Source organism: Gossypium hirsutum, chromosome D11 (genome assembly GCF_007990345.1).
Source record: "Gossypium hirsutum isolate 1008001.06 chromosome D11, Gossypium_hirsutum_v2.1, whole genome shotgun sequence".
In the NCBI taxonomy this organism is placed as follows: Eukaryota; Viridiplantae; Streptophyta; class Magnoliopsida; order Malvales; family Malvaceae; genus Gossypium; species Gossypium hirsutum.
Window position 1 is genome coordinate 70328321 of NC_053447.1, and position 22669 is coordinate 70350989.

The following is a 22669-nucleotide window of genomic DNA, read 5'->3' on the forward strand; positions in this document are numbered from 1 at the left end:
AAGCAAAGCGTAAGTGATAGAATAACAGAGGAGAAACAGATTCAAATAAGAAGGAAACAAGGATGATGAGATGAGATCAGGCTTTAGACAGAGTCCCAGCTCTCAAAAAAAAAAAAAGCAATGGAGGTGTGAAATTGTGAAGAAAATGGAAACAGTAGTCACAAACTCCAAGCAAACTTGAAGATTTCCGTGTGGATTGTATAATAAGAAAGCAAAGATTGAAGTACCGGAAAGGGTTGATTTTGTGGATCAGGAAAAAAAAGGGAGTAAACGTAGCTAAGATAAGAAAGTAGAGGAGAAGAGCGATGTGAGTATTGGGTAGGCAGTAGAGGAATGTGTAAATATCCTAAAATTTGATAATGGAGAGATGAGAAAAGAAATTGATGAGGAAAGTCCATTATTTTGTCAACCACAAGTCACCCATGACTTTGATTTATTTAGCCATGGTTGCGACGTACAACTTTTAAAATGAAATCAGTGAGAACCAAAATTATCTTAATTAATAGATAAAATAAATGGTTTTTAGTTTTAAATTTTGTATTTATTTTATTTGAATTAAATAAAATCAACCATACTTAATTTTTTTTTCTTTTTTTTTCTAAGCCTTAGATTGTGTTGTTGGTTTTATTTTAATAAGGTAAGATAAATTATGCCATAGGTCAATCTAAAATAACATTGTTTTTATTTTAGTCACTCTAAATTTTTTTATCAATTTAGTTACTCTAATTAATATAATTGCTCCACTCGGTCACTACCATTAAAAATTATGTTAATCCACTAATGGATCATTGATGTGGTATTTTTTTACTTTTGACTAAAGCTAGGGACCTATTTATAATTAGTCCAATTATTTATTTATTTATTTGCAACATAAGAACCTCTAATCCTTGTCATTGTCCAACACTCACCATAAAAACTACCAATCATCATCACCGCCAACATCCATTGTCTTTATCTCTATAGCTACTCACTCCACCTCCCTTGCAGCAAAGTATAACAACGCCTTAACAGAAACTGGAACACTTTCTCTTATTTAGTAGCAAATTTTGTTTTTCTTTTTAACAAAGTTCGGTTTTTATACCCAAAATATAAATGGGATATAGTATTTTTATCGTTAAATTTTATTTCAATTCGTTCATAATGCTATAATTACTTAGTATTATAAGATTCAATAAAACCCAAAACTTGAAAAAGATATTATGATTTCAATTAATTTTGAAATTTTGATGATTAATTTCCAATTTTATAGGCATTTTTTTAGAAATTATAAGCAGGAGTATAAAACACAGCTCCAAAAGTGAAGGGTGCATTGGCACTGATTTAGATCAATTCTCTAAATTATTGTTCAAATTTAAAACTAGTACATAAAGTTTAAAATATTCTAATTAAGTTCTTTACGACAAGGATCTTGTGGTGCCGGGGCAATAAAGTGAGGAGCGATAAGCGATGTTGGACGATAATAAAGATCGGAAATGCTTATGTTGCAAATAAACCATAAAAGATATTTTGGATTAATTAATAAGAGTTTTGCTTTAGTTTTTTGCAGCGAGCAAGAGAATCTTTTTAAAGATTCAATATTTCATGAGTTGGATTGTTTTATTTTTAAATTAAAAAAAAAACTGATATATCACTTGTACAGGAAACCCTTCATCATATTCTTTTCTTTTAAGATTAATTTTATATATAATTTAATTCTAAAAAAGAAATGAAAAAAAATCATGTTTTACAGTTTCCCCATATGAAAATGTAAAAATAAAATTAATTCTAATACTAATTTTAAAAATAGAAAAAAGAAAAATAAATTGAAAAGATAAAATGATTTTTCATGTGAAAATCCAAGTTTTTCCCTTTAAAACTTAGGTTTTTCTCTTACTGAAAAATTAAAATTAATTTTAAAAAAATTAAAAAGATAATACAGGTTACTAAATTAAAAATTTATTAAAGTTGGATGAGTAAAATGGGTGTACACTAACATTGAATTAACAGAAAATGACCAAAATAAAAACAATTCATGACGATATTGGCTAAAAAACATTTTTTTTATTTTGATGACCAAAATAAAAACTTATTAAAATTGGGTAACCAACTATATAGTTTACCCAAAATTTAATAAAGGAACATTGGGGGTGAGCCATAAACAATTAACGCGGTACTTAGAAAGCTTCATGTCTTTAAAAATAAAAGTATGGTTGTACCATAATACTAGTTCACCTTGAAAAGAAGTTAAAGGAACCGCGTGATTGGCTTTACAGAAGTAGCATGGAAAGTGAGGGATAAAAACAAAATAGAGGGGTCCGAATTTATTAATTAAAGAAGAAGAAAAAACAAATAATAATAAAAATTAAGTGCTGTTGTTATGTTAGCAGAGGGGTTTGAGTTAGGCAATGGAGAAACTGATGAAACATGTTTAACACCCTACCCTACTTTTCATCTAAATCATCAAACATGTAGAGCTTACTATAAACATACAGTGAGCAACAGAATTTAAGCAAATAAAAGGCAGTTTAGGAGAACGTCAGCAATCGGCTTCATGGTTTCCAATGCATCGAATGGTGGAGCTGAAAGCCTGAGAAGTATCAACCTTCACACACTGGGGGGAGCCTTTATCAATCCATTTTCCCAACCTGCAATATTCTTATAGGAATCCGAAATTCAGATTTCATACTTGATTCACTCTTTCAAACCTCTAACTACCTTCTTCTATAGTTATTGTGCTACAATTTATTTATATTGCTCTACTATACGATATGAATGAACACTTTGGAGTCTGAAATGCCAACCACCAAATGAGTTTTCAAAGGAACATGATACCCTGTCTTTTTGATGAGTAAATCTTGATTGCTTATGCAATCTAATTTAGTTCTCCTCTGTTAAAATAAGGTTAAAATTTGTTGGAAGCCTGCGTATTTTTGTATTTTAAAAATTTAATCTTTCTACTTTTATTTGAAAGAATTTAGTCCGTCTACTTTTCTAATTTAAAAAGGCAAGCTCAAATTAACATGGTTAAAATTCTTTTGTTAAATTAAAGTAATTACACCATTTTTTTAGTTACATGACTAACAAGTAAGTATTTTCTTTATTTTAAAATTTTATACCAATAAATTTAACAAAATTTTAATTATGTTAACAATTGGACTTAAATTATAAAATTTAAAAAGTAGAGAGATTAAATTACTCGAATAAAAATACAAAGTTAATCTTCAAATATACACAAAAAAAAAAATTTATAGCATATTTTAAGTGCAAAATAATGTAGGCAAACTAAACTAAAGAGATTGATCATTCAAATAAATAAAACATTTGAAAAGAATGTAGTCCAGAAAGAACATCAATTCTTTATTAAATCTAATGCTTACACAAAGCTAAACCAACCAAAGAAATAATAATAATAATAAAGGCGTACATAAGCCTACTTTTTTTCTCATCCAAAATTAAAGCATAATACTCCACACGTAAGGAAAAATACAGAAAAATATCTCCTGTTAGCCTTTAGAAAACCCAGATAGAGAGAAGAACAGGACTAAATTGTTTGAAAATACAAAGAATGCAAAACAAAATATAATCCCAAGAATCTAAAACAATCAAGTCTCACAACTCCTCCGAAAGTCAAGATTCAATATTCGTCTCACTTGCATTATCACTGTTTTTGTCCGATTAGTCCAGCTTCTCGCAAGTAAAGGCTATCTTCATGCTCTTGTTTTCAGACAGTTCAACATTCTGTAATAACAAGGAGTCAGATATCACAAGATGAGACTTTCATTCATACTTTTGCTTATAAATTCACCATCAGATGGATTTACAACAACCCTACAAGGCTACAATTAAAATATATATATTTCTATGAATTTTTCAATCAATACCTGTTTTTTTGTGTAATTGCTCCACTGTGGCATCCAGGTCGCCAGCCCAACGTCCGCAAAATCAGTTTTTGCTACTTGTACTTTATGCAGTTTTGGCGTGCTTAACACTCCTTGATAGAAGTTGTTCATTCTAAGATGGAAAGCTGAAGATGTGGTTCCCTGAACAAAAGCTGGTAGGCTTAGTAAACAATGAAGCTCCAAACATTTCAATTCTCTATAAACAATCTCATATGATTTTCCATTCCCCTCGCTTGCAATTACTTGTCTCATCATTTCACATTTTCTTGTCTTCATTGTAATAAAGCACACCAAACTTTGGGCTTTGGAGGATGTAATCTGCTCTAACATCTCTTTGCATTTCTAAACATCTAAAGTTGTAAGATTTTCTAAAGATAAAAGAATTTAATCCTAAATTAATTAAACAGCCGTAATCCCAAACTTCAAGACATTCAAGACTTGCACAAATATGATCCAACAGTAAATTATCTATTAGTATTTATAAATTAATTTAAATATGTGTTTAAATAGTTTTAAATTTCATTTTTTTTACATTTCAAGTTATGCTTTTAAACAAATATTAATTATGTTTGTTATGAGTTTTAAACAATATTATTTAAAAAGATTTTTTAAATTTATTTTAATATATAATTTTTGTTATAGATATAATACATTCAAAAAATAATAATGTTATATTTGGTACCCAAATTCACAAATCTTCTAATGTGAAGCCGAAGCCTCCTCCCCTCTCAAGCGGCAATCCCAAAAAATAGGCGCCTAAAGGCTCACCCTGATGCCCCCATCAAAAAATAGGCACTGTATCTTTTAGCCTACGTTTTAACCCCTGCAGTTTTTGTTCTTCAAGTAACCTGTTTTCAGTTCAAATTTTCAACTTTCCAGGAAGAAGATGAAAGCCAGCTTATCTTGAGAAGGAATTCTTACATGGTTCTTGGAGCCATCCAAGTTACTCCAATGTTAATGGAGATTCCATGGAAAATTTGTCTGGACGAGCTCTGTATAAGAAACCATTTTGGCTTTGGAAAGGCAACCACACCACCATTGCTTCTTTCAATACGAGTTCGTCCTCCATTTCCTCAACCAAACCTCTCGTGCTGGCGAAGGCGTTGCCTTTTTAATAAACCAAACCTCTCATTGCTGCAGCCAGGAGTTACTTGGCTGGTAGACTTAATTTATGTTGTATTGGTTCATGCATGCTTTTGCCGGCTGTTGTAGTGCTTGCCAACAGGAGGATATTGAGGCCACCCAAAAAAGGATCTGCATTTCGGCCTCCTCGCACCCGAGCACTCACTGGTGTCCATGGTGCCCTGCTTGAAGATAGAGTGCACCCTGCTGAGATTGTTGGGAAGCGCACCTGATACCGAGTTGATGGAACCAAAATAATGAAGGTTGCTAAGGAGATACCTTTGGTTACATGTTGCAGCACAAAATATCTTCTCTTTTCATGCACAGTATCAACCATTGCATATCTAATATTCTCTTTGGTCATCAGTTTTTCTTAGACTCTAAGGAAAGAAACAACACTGAGTACAAGCTAGAAAATCAGCCTAGAGCCATTGGATTTTATGCATGAGCATTGATGGATTTTATGCAGCTAGAAATATTTTCTCTTTTCATGCACAGTATCAACCATGGCATATCTAATATTCCCTTTGCTCATCAGTTTTTCTTAGACTATAAGGGAAGAAAGAACACTGAGTACAAGCTACAGGCATCAGCCTAGAGCCATTGGATTTTATGCACGAGCATTGATGGTTCTGTCTTGACAAGAACAACATAACTCTTCAATCTTGATTTTATTGAACAATTCAACTCAGTCATTCAAAGGAAGATCAACAATCTCCCATTACAAACAATACAAGCTTCAAATCTCTCTTAACATGTGGTACCAATTCTTGTAACAACATCAAACAAAATCCAATCAAGAAACCCAGAAAATCAAAATCAAGTTCAAACCCTTCCCAGCAACACCTCGGGCACTAGTCTTCCCTCCCCTGTTTTCACCGTTAATAGCATTGGTCACTGCTAATGAAATCCCTTTCAAATCTTCAACACTTGCAACACTCTTTTTTAACATCATCATCCTTCCTTTTTTCTCCCCTGCATTTGCAGATTTACTTCCCCTCGAATTCGACGGCCACACCCCATTCTCTCTTGTCCAGTTCTTCCCCGATGTTGGTGGTGGTGTCAATTCCATCCCACTCCTAACTGGTGGCTTTCGATTTTCTTTCCTTAAAGTGGCAGAAAAATCAGGCACCGATTGAGCCAAAACAGAGGACCCTTTCCTCGAAACCTCCACACTTGAACTAAACTTCACTTGCTTCTTCATTGGCGTTTGTTTAAGCTCGATTTCTTCCTTTTCTTGTTGCATCATCCCACTCTTCATTCCCAGCTTTGTTTCCCTTAGCTCTGCATAAGCTCCATATCTGGGACCCCTTTCCATTATAGAACTCTCTGTTGTAAGCCTTAAAGGAATTGGGTTACCGGGGCTTGAATTATGTGAAAGAATGAGAGAAATAGGGTCGAGAACATGGAACAGAGACTCCAAAGAAACAGGGTTTGGTTCAGGGGTTTGCCGCAGAGGTTCACTTGTCTCTCTCATTTTTAAATGAAACTTGAAGGTTTACTCTGTTTAATGGAATACATTGCATTTTTAAGTTTGATATTAAAAAGAGATTTGAGATTGCAACGGTCTAATTGAAAGACAAAAAGGAGAGATTGAATGACTTTTTTGCCATTTTTTCACTTTTACTTAATTATTTTTGTTATTTATTAATTTATTGAATTTTTTTTGTTTAAAGAGAACTTACAATAGTTATTGGTCTAAATTGGATTAATAGCTTGTAGAAACTATTTTTCTGAATCGACTTTTTATAAAAAAAAAAGAAATGAAAATGAAAATGAAAAACGGGAGTCGCCACCAATCTTTTTTTATGAGGTGTGGTTGGGTCACCTCGTAAATTCATTACTTTAATAAACAATTTGATTTACTAAAACAAAGATTTTTGGTCTACATAGTTCAGGAAACGAATTCAGGAGTCGGTTTACGCACGAGGAAGGGTTAGCACCCTTGTAACGCCCAAAATTGGTATCTAGTTGATTAATTAATGCCTTGGTGTCAAAAGTTGAAAATTCGAAAAGGGTTTAAAAATAAGATCTCTCCTTGTATCAATGTACTTTTTAGTCAAATCTTTTGAATAAACATGTAAAATGACATCTTATCTCGAAGTAACAAAAGGTCATATCCTGTAAGTTAGGATACGACATCTTGAATCCTCGAAAATAAGTTTACCCTTTATTTTATTATCAAATCTCATGCATTTTAATTTTGAAAGGATATTCGGTCTGTCGAAACCGTTTTTTTGAAAACAAAAAATTTTAGGTTGCCTACTTTAAAAAATGAAAATTGGGAGTCGCCACCAATCTTTTATTAAGGTGTGATTGGGTCACCTAAAACGACTTTGGTCTACGAATTTTAGAAAAACGGGTCCGGGAGTCGGTTACGTATGAGGAAGGATTAGCACCCTCATTACGCCCAAAAATTGGTACCTAGTTAATTAATTAAGGTCTTAAGGTCGAAAATTTTAAAAATATAATCGTTTAAAAAAAACTTAAAACGTTGCATATTAAAACCCTTTTCAATTCAGAGAAGCAAAAATGCCACACCCAATACGTTAGGGCACAACATTCTAATTTCTCCCAAAATGAATTAGGTCAGAATATTTATACAATAAAACTTTAAAAGAACATCCACTTATCCAAGATTTAAGAAATCACACCCAATACGTTAGGGCACGATCCCTTTAGAATCCCAAACTCGGAATATTTCCTTTACTTTAAAAGAACATCCACTTATCCAAGATTTAAGAAATCACACCCAATACGTTAGGGCACAATTCCTTTAGAATCTCAAACTCGGAATATTTCCTTTATTGTTTTTAAAAGAAATCTTCATTCCGAGAAATCAATGCGTCACATCCAATACGTTAGGACACAACGTGTTGAATTCCCAATAATGAATTCTTATTTTTTTGATTAAAGAGAAATGCTCGATTATTGGATTTAACAAAGAAAATCGGAACCCAATACGTTAGGGCTCAATTCCCTTGAAAATCCTAAATACGAGCATTATCTCAATTTGGAAAACTTTCTATTTTTTAAAATTGAGTAAAATGATGTAATGTTATGTTGAATGTTATGTATAAATATTGCAATAACAAATAACAATAATAAATACGTCGATTGTATATAAATAAGATAAACAAATAAATAAATAAAAATTAAAAAAAACAATGATATGCAAAGTATCAAAAAATATTAAAACATAAATCATCAAACAAATGAAAAAAATATAAAGGAAAAAACGCATAATATATACATTAAAATTTAAAAAAAGCTATAAAATTTATATAAAAAATATTCATATATATAATACATTTATGAGAATAAAGAAAAATATATATAGAAATTATAAAAATATGGGTAGAAAGTATAATATATATATATATACGTACATATATATATAAGGTAACAAATATACATCATAAACATAATAATTACACATATAAGCTTAAAAGGAAAGAAAGAAAAAAATATTTTGAGAAAAAAAATATTTTGAAATTAATTAATTTTTTTAAAAAAGACTAATTTTAAACTGTGATAAAAAAACTAGGGCAAATTCATAAATAAATAAAGTCTGGAGGATTAAATTAAACGCGCGGATTACATAGAGGGGCTGGAAGGGAAAATTTCCCTTCTCCTCTAAAACGACATCGTTCCATTAGGGCTAAATTGAAATTGAAAATAAATTAAAGGGCAAATTTAAAAGATAAAAAATTTGAAAATATATGAAAAGGCGGAGGGGCTAAAAGCGCAATTTGCCCCTCCGCATAAAAACACACGGATCCTGAGTCCGGGTCGGGTCGACGCGCGGATCTTGCCCCCTTAAACGGTGCCGTTTCAATTTTATTATAAAAGCAACATTTTAAAACAAAAAAAAATCACTTTCTGCCATATTTATAAAAAAACAAAACTTATGAACCCTAGCCTCCTCTGCTAGGGTTCCAACAGTCAACCGTCGTTTCAATGGATTCAAAGCCCCTTCAACCCCGATCTGATCAGAGCAAATGGGGTTTCTCGTCTCCTTCCCTCAAGTAAGTATTCCTTTTCTCCCTTTTCGTGTATTTAAAAAAATGAAAAAAGGATTCGGGTAAAATAAATAGAAAAGAAACTGAAGTTCGAAAAAAAACTATCAACCTTTTGATTTTTTGATTGATCTTTGCTCTTTGGTACTTTATTTGCTATGAAAATAATAACTTTTTTTTGTATTGATTTTCGATCCCTCATTACAGTATCGTCAATGGCTTTATATAGCCATAATATATATAAAAAATATAGAAATAAAATCATGTTTTCATTGATTTGATTCTCAATCTCTTGATTTTCTTCCATATTTTGCTTTGATTTGATTCTTAATCTTTTGATTTCTTTCCATTACATTGATTTAATTTGCAAATATTTTCCTTTCCATATACTGCTGCTTTCCTTCTTGATGTGTAGGTACTACGATCATGAAGGATGCTTGGCTGCGGCGCTTGAGGATTTCCCTAGAAACCCTAGGGTTTCTGACTATCGTCTTGGGCATTTGGGCTACATATTATTGGGCCACTATTCTTTCACAAAAATTGGGTCTGGGGTTTAGGCCCTCTTTTTTTTTTTGTAATCAGACTGTTTATTTGGGCTTTTTACCTGGGCCAAAATCAGGTATTACAGCTGCCCCTCTTTGCTCGTTGTCGTGTAACAGGAACGGAGCAAAGATTTTTAAAATGCCCGATTTTGTCCAAACATGCTGAACCTTGGTATTTTCCTTCTTCAAAAAGCCTCGTCCCTTCCTATTGCATCTTCAGAAGTATAGAAGCTAGTGCTTCAATCTATTCCACTGCGACTGCAGTGAGATAAGACTTACAATCTTCAATCTATTCCACTAATGCTTAGGGAGATAAGATCTGAAATCTTCAATCTATTCCACTGTTGTCCAAGGAAGTAGAATTACTGGCTTCAATGTACTCCACTATAACCACAGGGAGGTAAAATCCGCCATCTTCGATCTGCTCCACTACTGTTTAGGGAGATAAGATCTGAAATCTTCAATCTATTCCACTGTTGTCTAGAGAAGTAGAATTACTGGCTTCAATGTACTCCACTATAACCACAAGGAGGTAAAATCCGCCATCTTCGATCTGCTCCACTACTGCTTAGGGAGATAAGATCTGAAATAAGCAGTAAATAAGATCTGAAATCTTCAATCTATTCCACAGTTGTCCAGGGAAGTAGAATTACTGGCTTCAATGTACTCCACTATAACCACGGGGAGGTAAAATCCGCCATCTTCGATCTGCTCCACTACTGCTTAGGGAGATAAGATCTGAAATCTTCAATCTATTCTACTGTTGCCCAGGGAAGTAGAATTACTGGCTTCAATGTACTCCACTATAACCAAAAGGAGGTAAAATCTGCCATCTTTGATTTGCTTCGCCATCAATGCAGGAAGGCAAGATCTGCTATCTTTATCCTGCTCCACTACAAACGAGGAAGGCAAGGCTTTGTTTTCAATCTGCTTCGCTGTTGATGCAGGAAGGCAATATCTGCTTTTTTACTAATCTGTTCTCTGTGGAACATGACCTGTATAATGAACCTAATTATGCCTAATGATTAGGATGGCATGATCAAAATGCATCAAATGCTCCTAACTAGACATGTGTGAATGGTGTTTGCAAAATTTTAATTTTTTCGAGAATGATCCCACTTAGGTTGTCATTACTCGAAGTTTATTAAGGCTTTGTGACTGACGTACTACAACGCCTTCTTGCTTGACTGGCTTTTCTGAAGAAACATTTAGCCAAGCTGCCCCCCACTGTGAACCTCCAAGTTTAATCCATTGGGGCGCAAAAATTCATACCATCGTTCTCCCACTGTAACCCAAGAGTATATGGCTTCTCTTCAATTCTCTCCTATCACAATTCAAGGATACAGGATCTAAATCTTTCTAGTCTCTTACATCATTCCCAGGGTGTTGTACCAAAGGCTCATGCACAAAAAAAGGCTCTCTTCCCCGAGGTATCCTCTTTCAATTGCTTGGTGATCCCTACTTGCTTGTTGATTTAGACTGTGTCATCAACACGATATCTAATGTTTTTGACAACAAAATCCAAAGAGAAAGTCCTAGTTTAGACTCTTCCTTCTCAGATTTCCAACCTTTAAACTTGGTGCGTTCTAAACAATAGTCCTGGTTTCAGGCTCCTGTATTATTTAAAAACTTCTAGAGTAATATGCAAAACTTCCTTCGTGAAAGTTTTATTAGTCCATTAATCATTATTCCAATGCAACCCGCTTGCAAAAAAGGTCATAACAATGGATAAGAATAAAGTTGGTTCTGAGCATAGCTAGAAAGGAATAAATTATCAAAAATAATTAAGAAGGATAACAAAGAAATGGGAATATGTATCTTAAAAATGAATAAAGTATTCAATATAAATATTATGAAAATTGGGTGCCCCAGATATCGCAGCTTGAACTTCTCTGTACAAACTTTCTGAAGACCCTTCTGAATTTGACATGTGTTTAGGAGATCCACAATACTCTGCCAATGCCCCAAGATGTTGCCTACCTTTTCCTGATAATTCAGGTATAACAAGATCACCACATGCCCCAATCTGGTTAAAATTTGAGTTGCTCTAATCACCTCGTGCCCCATTCTGATCAATATTTGAGCCGCCCTTTTCAGGTTTTCAACTCAAATCCCCTTTGGTCTCAAAGTGCCCTTTGTGGGTTTTCACTTTGGCCTCTCCATTTTCTTTTCTTTTTCTTTCACTTTCAATTTTGTTTTGTTTTGTTTTGTTTTGTTTTTTTTTTGAATCTGAACTCATAGGATTAGACAAGTCCTCATTATCCCTTTCGATCAGAACCAATGCAAGATCTTCTTTATGATCAAATTTCTTTCATAGAGCTCTTTTTTTTTAGGCAAAATTTAACTATGACGAAAAATTTGAATCTTCCTCTTCAATTAGGATGAAATCCAACAACAAAGAAATGGCAACTTGACTTCGATGGGCTAGACCCTGATGAGCCAAAGAAGAAGGCATCGTTCATGATGTTAATCTTGAACATACTGTAAATTCTTGATATCGTATTGTTGTTCCGATTACAATGTCGGTGCTTACTCAAGCATATCCTGATATGAACATATGAAGACATCTTTAAACTCTTTGAAGTAACTCAACAAGGTCCTGCTTTATTTTTTCAGTTATGCACATTCTCTTAAGGTCACAATCTCCATTGTCTCCTCATGAGGTAAGATTTCATTCCTGCTCTACCATCCTCAACAAGTCTGAAAATAGGCTACAATCTATGTCATCTTTAAAGTCATGAGATCCCTCTAAACACAGATCTCACTCAAAAGGAACTTCTGAGTCCGTAGCAGCATTACTCATGTCATTGATATCTGGGGACCCATAGTAGGTACCAAAGAATATACAAAAGAATGTATGAATAATCATTTGTACAATTATGAATGAATAGAATAATATGGAAGAAGATCTGAAAGAATGAAAGTATAATTATTCGAAAAAGAATGAAAGAATATTGGCTTAAAAAAATGAATGCAAAGATGTATTTTGTTAGAATAACAACGTTCAGACATGAGCCTATTTCATAAAGGAATTCTTATTGCCTCTAGGCTGAAGGCAACAAGTGTGTTTTAAACATTACTCTGAGTAATCTCTAAACACTACAGGGGCTTCTTCTGCAGTCTAATTATTTAAAACACTCCCAAGTCTATAAGGGCAAAAATCTAACAAGGTCTCTTCTTCAGTTGGTTCATAGTGAACACTTCTCAACACCCCTTCATATTCAATCATGACTGGGTACTAGATGAACCATCTATCTTGACAATACCCATGTTGATGAATTTTTTAACTAGCTTTTTGAAGGTAATGCAATTTTCTATAGAATGCCCCGTAATGCCTGCATGATAATCACATTGTGCACTTGCATCATACCATTTGGGATACGGGGGCTGTGGAGGCTTCACATGTAAAAGAGCAACAACATGCGCATTGAATAAGCTTTGATACAGCTCCTTGTACGACATTGGAATTGGCGTGAACTGGAGCTTTTCAGTACCTGGCTTCACACCTAATTATTGTCTTGATGAACCCTGTTGATTAGCAATCGATTTGCCGTACGTATTCACGCTGTTCACCTCATTTCACTTTTCTTTTGAGGCTTGCCTTCTGTTATTTCCTCTAGCATCAATCCTTCCGCTCCTTATGGCGCTTTCAATCATTTCACCATTCATGATTATGTCAGAAAAGCTTTTTGTTGCACTCTCTAACATATGTGTGATGAATGGTGCCTTCAATGTGTTGACGAAAAGCATCGTCATCTCTCTTTCTAGCAGAGATGGCTGAACTTGGACAGCAACCTCCCTCCATCTCTGTGCGTACTGCCTGAAACTTTCACCAGGCTTCTTCTCCATGTTTTGCAGAGTAATTCTATCAGGTACCATATCAGTCACATGGCTGTACTGCTTTATAAACGCCTATGCCAAATCTCTCCATGAATTAATATGGGTACGGTTCAATCGATTGTACCACTTGGATGCGGCCCCTGCGAGGCTATCCTGGAAGCAATGAATCAAGAGTTGGTCATTATAGACATAACCGGTCATTCGTCTGCAGAACATGGTAATATGAGCTTCGGGGTTACTTGTTCCATTATATTTCTCAAACTCTGGAATTTTGAATTCGTAAGGGAGCACTAAATCCAGAACCAAGCTCAATTCTTTAGCGTCAATTCCTTGGTAACCCTCAGTACTTTCCATTGCTCTAAGTTTTTCCTCCAGCCACTTGTACTTTTCCTCTAGCTGTTTTGGCAATTCATCATTCATTTTCTCTTTTCCAGCCGTCTCATCGAAATCAGGGATAGCAGGATTAACAAAGTTGGATTCGAGGTTAGAGCCTGATCCCGCCTGGAAATTCATTTGCGTTGCAACGCCACCCGGAGGATTAATGGTAACAGAGGACCTACGCGGGTATATCTCAACTTGTTGAGGTGTAAAGTCCGGACGATAGACAAGTCCCTCATTGTCACCTTCTTCATTGTTGAGCACCAATCCTTTTCCTTTGTCAACTCCTCCAGCCAATAACTGAGTCAACTTAGCCATCATACTCCCTTGAGATTCCATTATCTTTTCCATCATCTTTTGTTGAATCTTTTCTAATTGCTTACTCATTTGCTCTTGCATTTCTTTCTGGAACTGTTCTAGCCTTTGGTCCATGTCTCTAGTTTTGGATCGAGTTCCGTAGCAGTGTTTGATAGCTTGATTGGTTTCCAGATTAACTGATGAGTAATTTAGATTAATTAGAATCCCTTAATATATTTATTAATGCATATGAAACAATGCAATGCGTGAAATGAAATGCCATGTCATGCAAATAAAACATCAAAAGTCAGTATAACATAGAAACACAAGATATAATCAAGAAATAGTAAAGATCCCTAATTGGATATCTACTAGGGTTTAGTATAATTCTACCTAGGGTGGATTGCTAAGGTTCATTATATGAAGTTTGGCTTCTAGAGTAAAGGTACCCGAACCAGCAGATTCATCAATCCTCACCCATTATAGGCTCATATGGACCGAGTTCAGTTCAGGGGAATACATTTCCCTATGGCTGCATAGAGATGAAAAATCTCACAATGACATAGGTAGGGATGTATCCCGAAAGCAATCCACTACCCTACACGGAGGTAAAAACCTCAAGAAGGCATAGTTTCTCACTCCCACTTAAAAGGGTAATGCAAAAGGATGTCATGAGTTTTTTAAAAAATATTTTCTCGACCATAAGACAAAAATTAATCAACTTTGTGGCTCGACTCTCTTTTTTTAAAAAATTGTCCCCAGCGGAGTCGCCAAGCTGTTGAAACCGTTTTTTTGAAAACAAAAAATTTTAGGTTGCCGACTTTAAAAAATGAAAATTGGGAGTCGCCACCAATCTTTTATTAAGGTGTGATTGGGTCACCTAAAACGACTTTGGTCTACGAATTTTAGAAAATCGGGTCCGGGAGTCGGTTACGTATGAGGAAGGATTAGCACCCTCATTACGCCCAAAAATTGGTACCTAGTTAATTAATTAAAGTCTTAAGGTCGAAAATTTAAAAAATATAATCTTTTAAAAAAAACTTAAAACGTTGTATATTAAAACCCTTTTCAATTCAGAGAAGCAAAAATGCCACACCCAATACGTTAGGGCACAACATTCTAATTTCCCCCAAAATGAATTAGGTCAGAATATTTATACAATAAAACTTTAAAAGAACATCCACTTATCCAAGATTTAAGAAATCACACCCAATACGTTAGGGCACGATCCCTTTAGAATCCCAAACTCGGAATATTTCCTTTACTTTAAAAGAACATCCACTTATCCAAGATTTAAGAAATCACACCCAATACGTTAGGGCACAATTCCTTTAGAATCTCAAACTCGGAATATTTCCTTTATTGTTTTTAAAAGAAATCTTCATTCCGAGAAATCAATGCGTCACATCCAATACGTTAGGACACAATGTGTTGAATTCCCAATAATGAATTCTTATTTTTTTTATTAAAGAGAAATGCTCGATTATTGGATTTAACAAAGAAAATCGGAACCCAATACGTTAGGGCTCAATTCCCTTGAAAATCCTAAATACGAGCATTATCTCAATTTGGAAAACTTTCTATTTTTTAAAATTGAGTAAAATGATGTAATGTTATGTTGAATGCATGTATAAATATTGCAATAACAAATAACAATAATAAATACGTCGATTGTATATAAATAAGATAAACAAATAAATAAATAAAAATTAAAAAAAACAATGATATGCAAAGTATCAAAAAATATTAAAACATAAATCATCAAACAAATGAAAAAAATATAAAGGAAAAAACGCATAATATATACATTAAAATTTAAAAAAAGCTATAAAATTTATATAAAAAATATTCATATATATAATACATTTATGAGAATAAAGAAAAATATATATAGAAATTATAAAAATATGGGTAGAAAGTATAATATATATATATACGTACATATATATATAAGGTAACAAATATACATCATAAACATAATAATTACACATATAAGCTTAAAAGGAAAGAAAGAAAAAAAATATTTTGAGAAAAAAAAATATTTTGAAATTAATTAATTTTTTTAAAAAAGACTAATTTTAAACTGTGATAAAAAAACTAGGGCAAATTCATAAATAAATAAAGTCTGGAGGATTAAATTAAACGCGCGGATTACATAGAGGGGCTGGAAGGGAAAATTTCCCTTCTCCTCTAAAACGACATCGTTCCAGTAGGGCTAAATTGAAATTGAAAATAAATTAAAGGGCAAATTTAAAAGATAAAAAAATTGAAAATATATGAAAAGGCGGAGGGGCTAAAAGCGCAATTTGCCCCTCCGCATAAAAACACGCGGATCCTGAGTCCGGGTCGGGTCGACGCGCGGATCTTGCCCCCTTAAACGGTGCCGTTTCAATTTTATTATAAAAGCAACATTTTAAAACAAAAAAATCACTTTCTGCCATATTTATAAAAAAACAAAACTTATGAACCCTAGCCTCCTCTGCTAGGGTTCCAACAGTCAACCGCCGTTTCAATGGATTCAAAGCCCCTTCAACCCCGATCTGATCGGAGCAAATGGGTTTCTCGTCTCCTTCCCTCAAGTAAGTATTCCTTTTCTCCCTTTTCGTGTATTTAAAAAAATGAAAAAGGATTCGGGTAAAATAAATAGAAAAGAAACTGAAGTTCGAAAAAAAACTATCAACCTTTTGATTTTTGATTGATCTTTGCTCTTTGGTACTTTATTTGCTATGAAAATAATAACTTTTTTTTGTATTGATTTTCGATCCCTCATTACAGTATCGTCAATGGCTTTATATAGCCATAATATATATAAAAAATATAGAAATAAAATCATATTTTGCTTTATATAGCCAAAAATTTTTTAAAGTCGATAACAAAATTTTTTGTTTTCAAAAAAATGGTTTCGACAGCTTGGCGACTTCACTGGGGAAATAGAGAGTCGAGCCAGAAAATTGATTATTTGATGTCTTTTTGTCGTAAATTAAAGTTATTTTAATTCATGATTTCTTTTTGCATTCATTGATTTTTATCATGTTATGTTTGTTTAATTGGTCTAAGTTTGTTAGTGTGTTTGCATTTTGCATTGCATGGACGATTTTACCCCTCTAAGTGGGAGTGAGAAGCTACTCCTTCGTGAGGTTTTCACCTCTGTGCAGGATAGTGGATCACTTTCGGGATACATCACCTATGTCTTCGTGAGATTTTCATCTCCGTGCAGCCATAGGGAAATGTATTCCCCTGAACCGAACTCGGTCCATATGAGCCTATCATGGGTAAGGATCGAGGAATATGTTGGTTCGGGTACCTTTACTCTAGAAACCAAACCGCATATAGTGAACCATAGGAACTCACCATAGGCAGAATTACTCTTAACTTTAGTAAAATGCCTAATTAGGAGTTTTTATTATTTTTGGTTGTATTATATTTAATTGCTACTGACTTTTTATGTTTACTCTAATTGCATGGCATTACCATCACATGGCATTTCATTTTAAAGGCGTTGGTTCGTATTCGATTGCTAGATAGAAAGCTTATCATGGGAAATGGGTTTCTTGATAGCGTGGAAGATAATGCGGCTGTCCGAACTTGGGCTGAAATCAAACAGCGCGAGAAAGGTGATAGCTTGGCCGAGGGATACGTATCTGAATTGTGGGACTTCACCCGTGTCAGCGTAACCCAGAACAACTTGCAGGAGTTGAAAGAAATTTGGGAGCAGTGTAATGATGAGGTTAGACAGTTATTTTATTCAAATTATGGGGATTTGCCTTATTTGCTTGATATGAAGGTGGATAAGCGTCTCTTCCGGGCTCTCACACAATTTTGGAACCCCGCTTATAGTTGTTTCACGTTTTGGAGGGTTGATTTGGTGCCTACAATAGAAGAATACACGGCTTTACTTCGGTGTTCGAAGATTCAAGTGGATAAGGTTTATTCAAAGGCTATAAATGCGCCAACCTTTTTGAAGAGGTTGATGAATATAACGGGGATGAGTGAGCAGTGGGTCACAGCTCGAATCAGGCAAAAGGGAGATAGCAAGTGTATTCCCTGGAAAATTTTGAAGGATTTCATCCTAGCGCACCCAGATGCAAGGAAGAAGGTAGATGTCTTGGCTTTAAGTATATATGGTTTGGTTATGTTCCCTAAGACTTTGGGGCATGTTGACGAGGCAGTCACTGACTTATTTGATCGGCTTGAAAAGAGAGTTACACCAGTCCCGGTAATTTTGGCAGAAACCTTCAAGTCACTGAATGCATGCCGGAGAGCAGGAGAGGGTAGGTTCATTGGATGTGCGCAGAACTTACTTGCATGGTTCCATAGTCACTTCTGGAAGGTTGATAAGGTTTCATATCGGGTCTTCTCTGATAATTATTCACCATTGAAAGAGATAGTAGCTACGCCGAGGAGGGGTGACATCTCGGAAGAGAAATGGATGGCTATTTTTCAAAATTTACAGGAGGGCGATATCGAGTGGAGAGCCCCATGGTTGCTTCCAGGTGAGATCCTGTATCGTTGTGGGGATTTTGACTGGGTTTCTTTGATTGGGATTTGGGGAGCCGTTAGTTATGCACCATTGCTAGTACTTAGGCAGTACAGGTCAAGACAGTTCGTGCCTGCAAATCAGGGATTGGCCGAGTGTAAGTTCTCGTATAGAGGCGATAGTTATAAGAGGAGAGTTCGTGAGATGGTCAGTGCATAGAATAAGACTAGCCGAATGAAGGGATTAGCTGTGGGTCCGATGACAACTCCCGAGTATGGTGAATGGTAGGCTAAGTGGATTAATGATAACATTCCGGGGTCGGGATCAGAAGATAGTCAGCCAATAGAGGAGTATTTGCGTGTTGTCCCTACTGAGCTGGAAATCATAAAGCAGGACTTTGAAAAGAAGAATACAGAATTAGAGAAGAAAATCGAACAGATGGAGGAGGAAAAGGTAAATTTGAGATTAGATGCGGATGTCCAGAAGCTCGAGGCTGATAAACTAAGGAAGGGGAAGAACAAAGCTGAGGAAGAGCTAGATAGCTTGAAGACTGATTACAAGAAGCTGCGTCTGTCCATGAGAACTGCCGGGCTTGGAAAGACTTCAGAGCAGTGGCATGAGGAAATTCAAGAGGAAAGAAACAGGTCAGACAGGTGGGAAAGAAAGTTTCAAGAAATGCAAGCACGAAATGAAGCCTTGGAGAAAAGCTTGTTAGAGAGTCAAAAGGAAAAAGGAAAACTAAAGGATAGAGTCGTTGAGTTAGAAGGGTCTCTCCGTCAACACAGAAATCGAAATTCTGTAATAGAGCTGAAAGCAAGCCTGGGTAAGATTGAAGAAATGAAGGGTAAAATAAAAGAGTTGGAAGCAGCATTACAAGGTTGTGAAGGTCAGATCAAGCATCTAGAGGCAAAGGAAGGTCGTCAGAATGAGCAGCTTCATTATTTCCAAGATCAAGTTAGAAATAGGGATCATATTATGGGAGAAGCTGTGATCCAGATTCGAGAAGTGGCAGATCACTTGCAAGCTTTGGCGGTACAAGCCGACACGTTGAGCGTAAAGTATGAGCTAGAGTCGGATCGAGGACAAGAATTAGCATCGTTGCTTAAAAAGATCAAGGTCTTAAGTATTAGGGCAAAGCCATATTTGTAGCCCATTCTATGTAAAGAGATTTATTTTCTAATAAAGTTTTTCTGAAAGTAATTGAAGTTAGAATCAATGCCTTTTCTGCATTCATTATTCATACATCGCATTACATGCATTAATAATTATCAAAGGGTTCTGATTAATCAAAGTCTTTCCTCAGTTAACCTGGAATCTAACCAGCCAACTCAGCACCGTTACGGTACAATAGCGAAATTAAAAAATATGGACCAAAGGTTGGAGAAGCTCGAAGGGTTCCAAAAAGAAATGCAAGATCAGCTTCAGCAACAAATGAAGGAACAACTGGATAAAATCCAGCAAAAGTTGATGGATAAAATGGAGGAATCCCAAGGAAACATGTTAACCCAGTTAACTCAGCTCTTAACTGACAGAAAAGATAAAGGAAAGAGCCCTAGGGCCAATATTGAGGAGGAAGGTGATGACGGACCCCTGTATCCTCCAGGCTTCACTCGCCCAGATGTACAGCCCCAAGTGGAGGTGTACCCGCGTAAATCTTCTCTTACGATTAGGCCTCAGCGATTTCAGGCTGATGCTTCAAGGTCGATGAACTTCCAAGTTGGATCAGGCTCCAGTCCTGAGAATAATCCTGCCAATACTATTGTTCCTGATTTCGATGAAGTAGTTGAAAAAGAGAAAACAAAAGATGAATTACCAAAGCAATTGGAAGAAAGATGGAAGTGGATTGAGGAAAAATTGAAAGCGATGGAAACTACTGAAATATGCCATGGGATTGATGCTAAGGATTTAAGTTTGGTACCAGATTTAGTGCTCCCCTACAAGTTTAAAATGCCAGATTTCGAGAAGTATAATGGGACCACTTGCCCTGCAGCCCACATTACTATGTTTTGTAGGCGAATGACAGGGTATGTTAATAATGACCAGTTATTGATACACTGTTTTCAGGATAGCCTCATGGGGGTTGCGTCAAAGTGGTATAATCAATTAAGCCGTGCTAAGATTAGCTCCTGGAGGGATTTAGCACAGGCTTTTATGAAGCAGTATGGTCATGTGGCGGAAATGGTTCCCGATAGGATCACTTTACAAAATATAAAGAAAAAGTCGAATGAAGGTTTTAGACAATATGCTCAGAGATGGAGAGAGGTGGCAGTGCAGGTCCAGCCACCGCTTCTTGAAAGAGAAATGACAATGCTCTTTGTAAATACGTTGAAAGCCCCCTTCATCACACACATGTTGGGCAGTGCCACGAAGAATTTCGCTGATATAGTTATGAGTGGCGAGATGATTGAAAGTGTTGTAAAGAGTGGGAAGATCGATGTTCGAGAGAACAACAGAAGACAAAATTTAAAGAAAAAAGAAAGTGAGGTAAACAACGTGAATACATACAACAAGTCAATTACGGTGAATCAGCCCAGGAAGGTGGTGGCAGGTCAACAAGGTTCATCAAAACAGGAATCTGGTGCGAGGCCAAATACTGAGAGGCCGCAGTTCACACCTATTCCTATGTCATACAAGGAGTTGTATCAGAATTTATTTAACGCGCACGTTGTCGCCCCATTTTATTTGACCCCTTTACAGCCTCCATATCCTAAATGGTATGACGCAAATGCACAATGTGATTACCACGCAGGAGTTACGGGGCACTCCATAGAGCATTGTACTGCTTTTAAAAATCTTGTTGAGAAGTTGATTCAGATGGGCGTTGTCAAGATAGATGATTCATCAGGAATGGAAAATCCATTACCCAAACATACGGATGCGGGGGTAAACATGGTGGATGAAAGTACAGGGAAGAAGGTCAAGAAGAATATTGCTGAGGTAAGGATCCCTCTGAGGAGGGTTTGGAAGGAAATGTTAAGAAGAGGGTTGATTGCTTCGGATATGGTGGAGGGTGACAAGATCGAAAATTATTGTGAGTTCCATCATGAGGTGGGACATGAAATTCAAGGATGTGAGAAGTTCAGAGCTCTGATCCAGAGCATGATGGATATTGGTGAAATGGAGTTTTTTGAAGAGGAAGAAAGAAAAGAAAATATATGTGCATCGGAGTCAGAGACGAGGATTCCGAAGGTAATTATCTCGTGCCCTAAGGTTACTGAAGTCAGGGCACAAATGGCACCGAAGATTGTTATTCAAAAGCCGACGAAGTTTTCGTATAAGAATAGCAAGAAAGTCTCTTGGAATTATGAGTGCAGGGTAATGGTTTCGGGGAAAGAAGCTTCAATTAGGGTTGAGAAAGAAAACCAAAAGATAGGTTCTTATACGAATACGGAGGAGTACTGTGGTCGGATCAATGCTGAAACAGAATCGGTGGAGGGAAAAGTCTTTGCAGCTAAGCAAAAGAAAGAGAAGAAGATTGAATTAAGGCCATTAATTAATGAGCCAATAAAGGAAGCAGAGGCCACTGAGTTCTTAAAATTTCTAAAACACAGTGAGTATAGCATGGTAGAGCAGCTGCATAAGCAGCCAACTCGAATATCTGTGTTGTCTTTGCTCATGAGTTCAGAGTTACATCGAAATGCGCTGATGAAGGCTCTAAATGAAGCATATGTGGCAAGTGATATTTCTGTCAATCAATTGGGTCGGTTGGTCAACAATATAAGCGCTGATAATTTTATCTTCTTCAACGATGACGAAATACCATCTGGAGGTATGGGGTCCACTAAAGCTTTGCACATTTCTGCTTGGTGTAAAGGAAGTTTAGTTTCGGGAGTTTTAATTGATAATGGATCTGCATTGAATGTACTGCCCTTATCTACTCTCAATAGGCTACCTGTAGATAGCTCACATATGAAAACATGTCAAAACGTGGTAAGAGCGTTTGATGGAACGGAAAGGAAGGTTTTGGGGAGAATTGAGATACCGTTGTTGATTGGCCCGAATACTTATGAAGTAGATTTCATTGTAATGGATATCAAGCCTTCATATAATTGTTTATTGGGCAGACCTTGGATACATTCGGCGGGGGCCGTACCTTCAACGCTGCATCAGAAGATA

The 22669-nt window shown here is 35.6% G+C and overlaps 2 protein-coding genes across 5 annotated transcripts in view; both read right to left on the reverse strand.

Annotated features, from left to right (window-relative positions):
• The window catches only part of LOC107925792 (uncharacterized), a 108915-nt gene that overhangs the window by 37899 nt on the left and 48347 nt on the right, over window positions 1-22669 (reverse strand). The window lies entirely within an intron of this gene.
• Window positions 5653-6490, reverse strand: LOC107925825 (uncharacterized). The gene has a single exon (XM_016856547.2). It carries the CDS (start codon window positions 6475-6477, stop codon window positions 5797-5799), a length of 681 nt encoding a protein of 226 aa, XP_016712036.2. The 5' UTR covers window positions 6478-6490; the 3' UTR covers window positions 5653-5796.

Coding starts and splice junctions, on each gene's coding strand:
- LOC107925825 (XM_016856547.2), bottom strand. CDS start 6,477: ATGAGAGAGACAAGTGAACCTCTGCGGCAAACCCCTGAACCAAACCCT.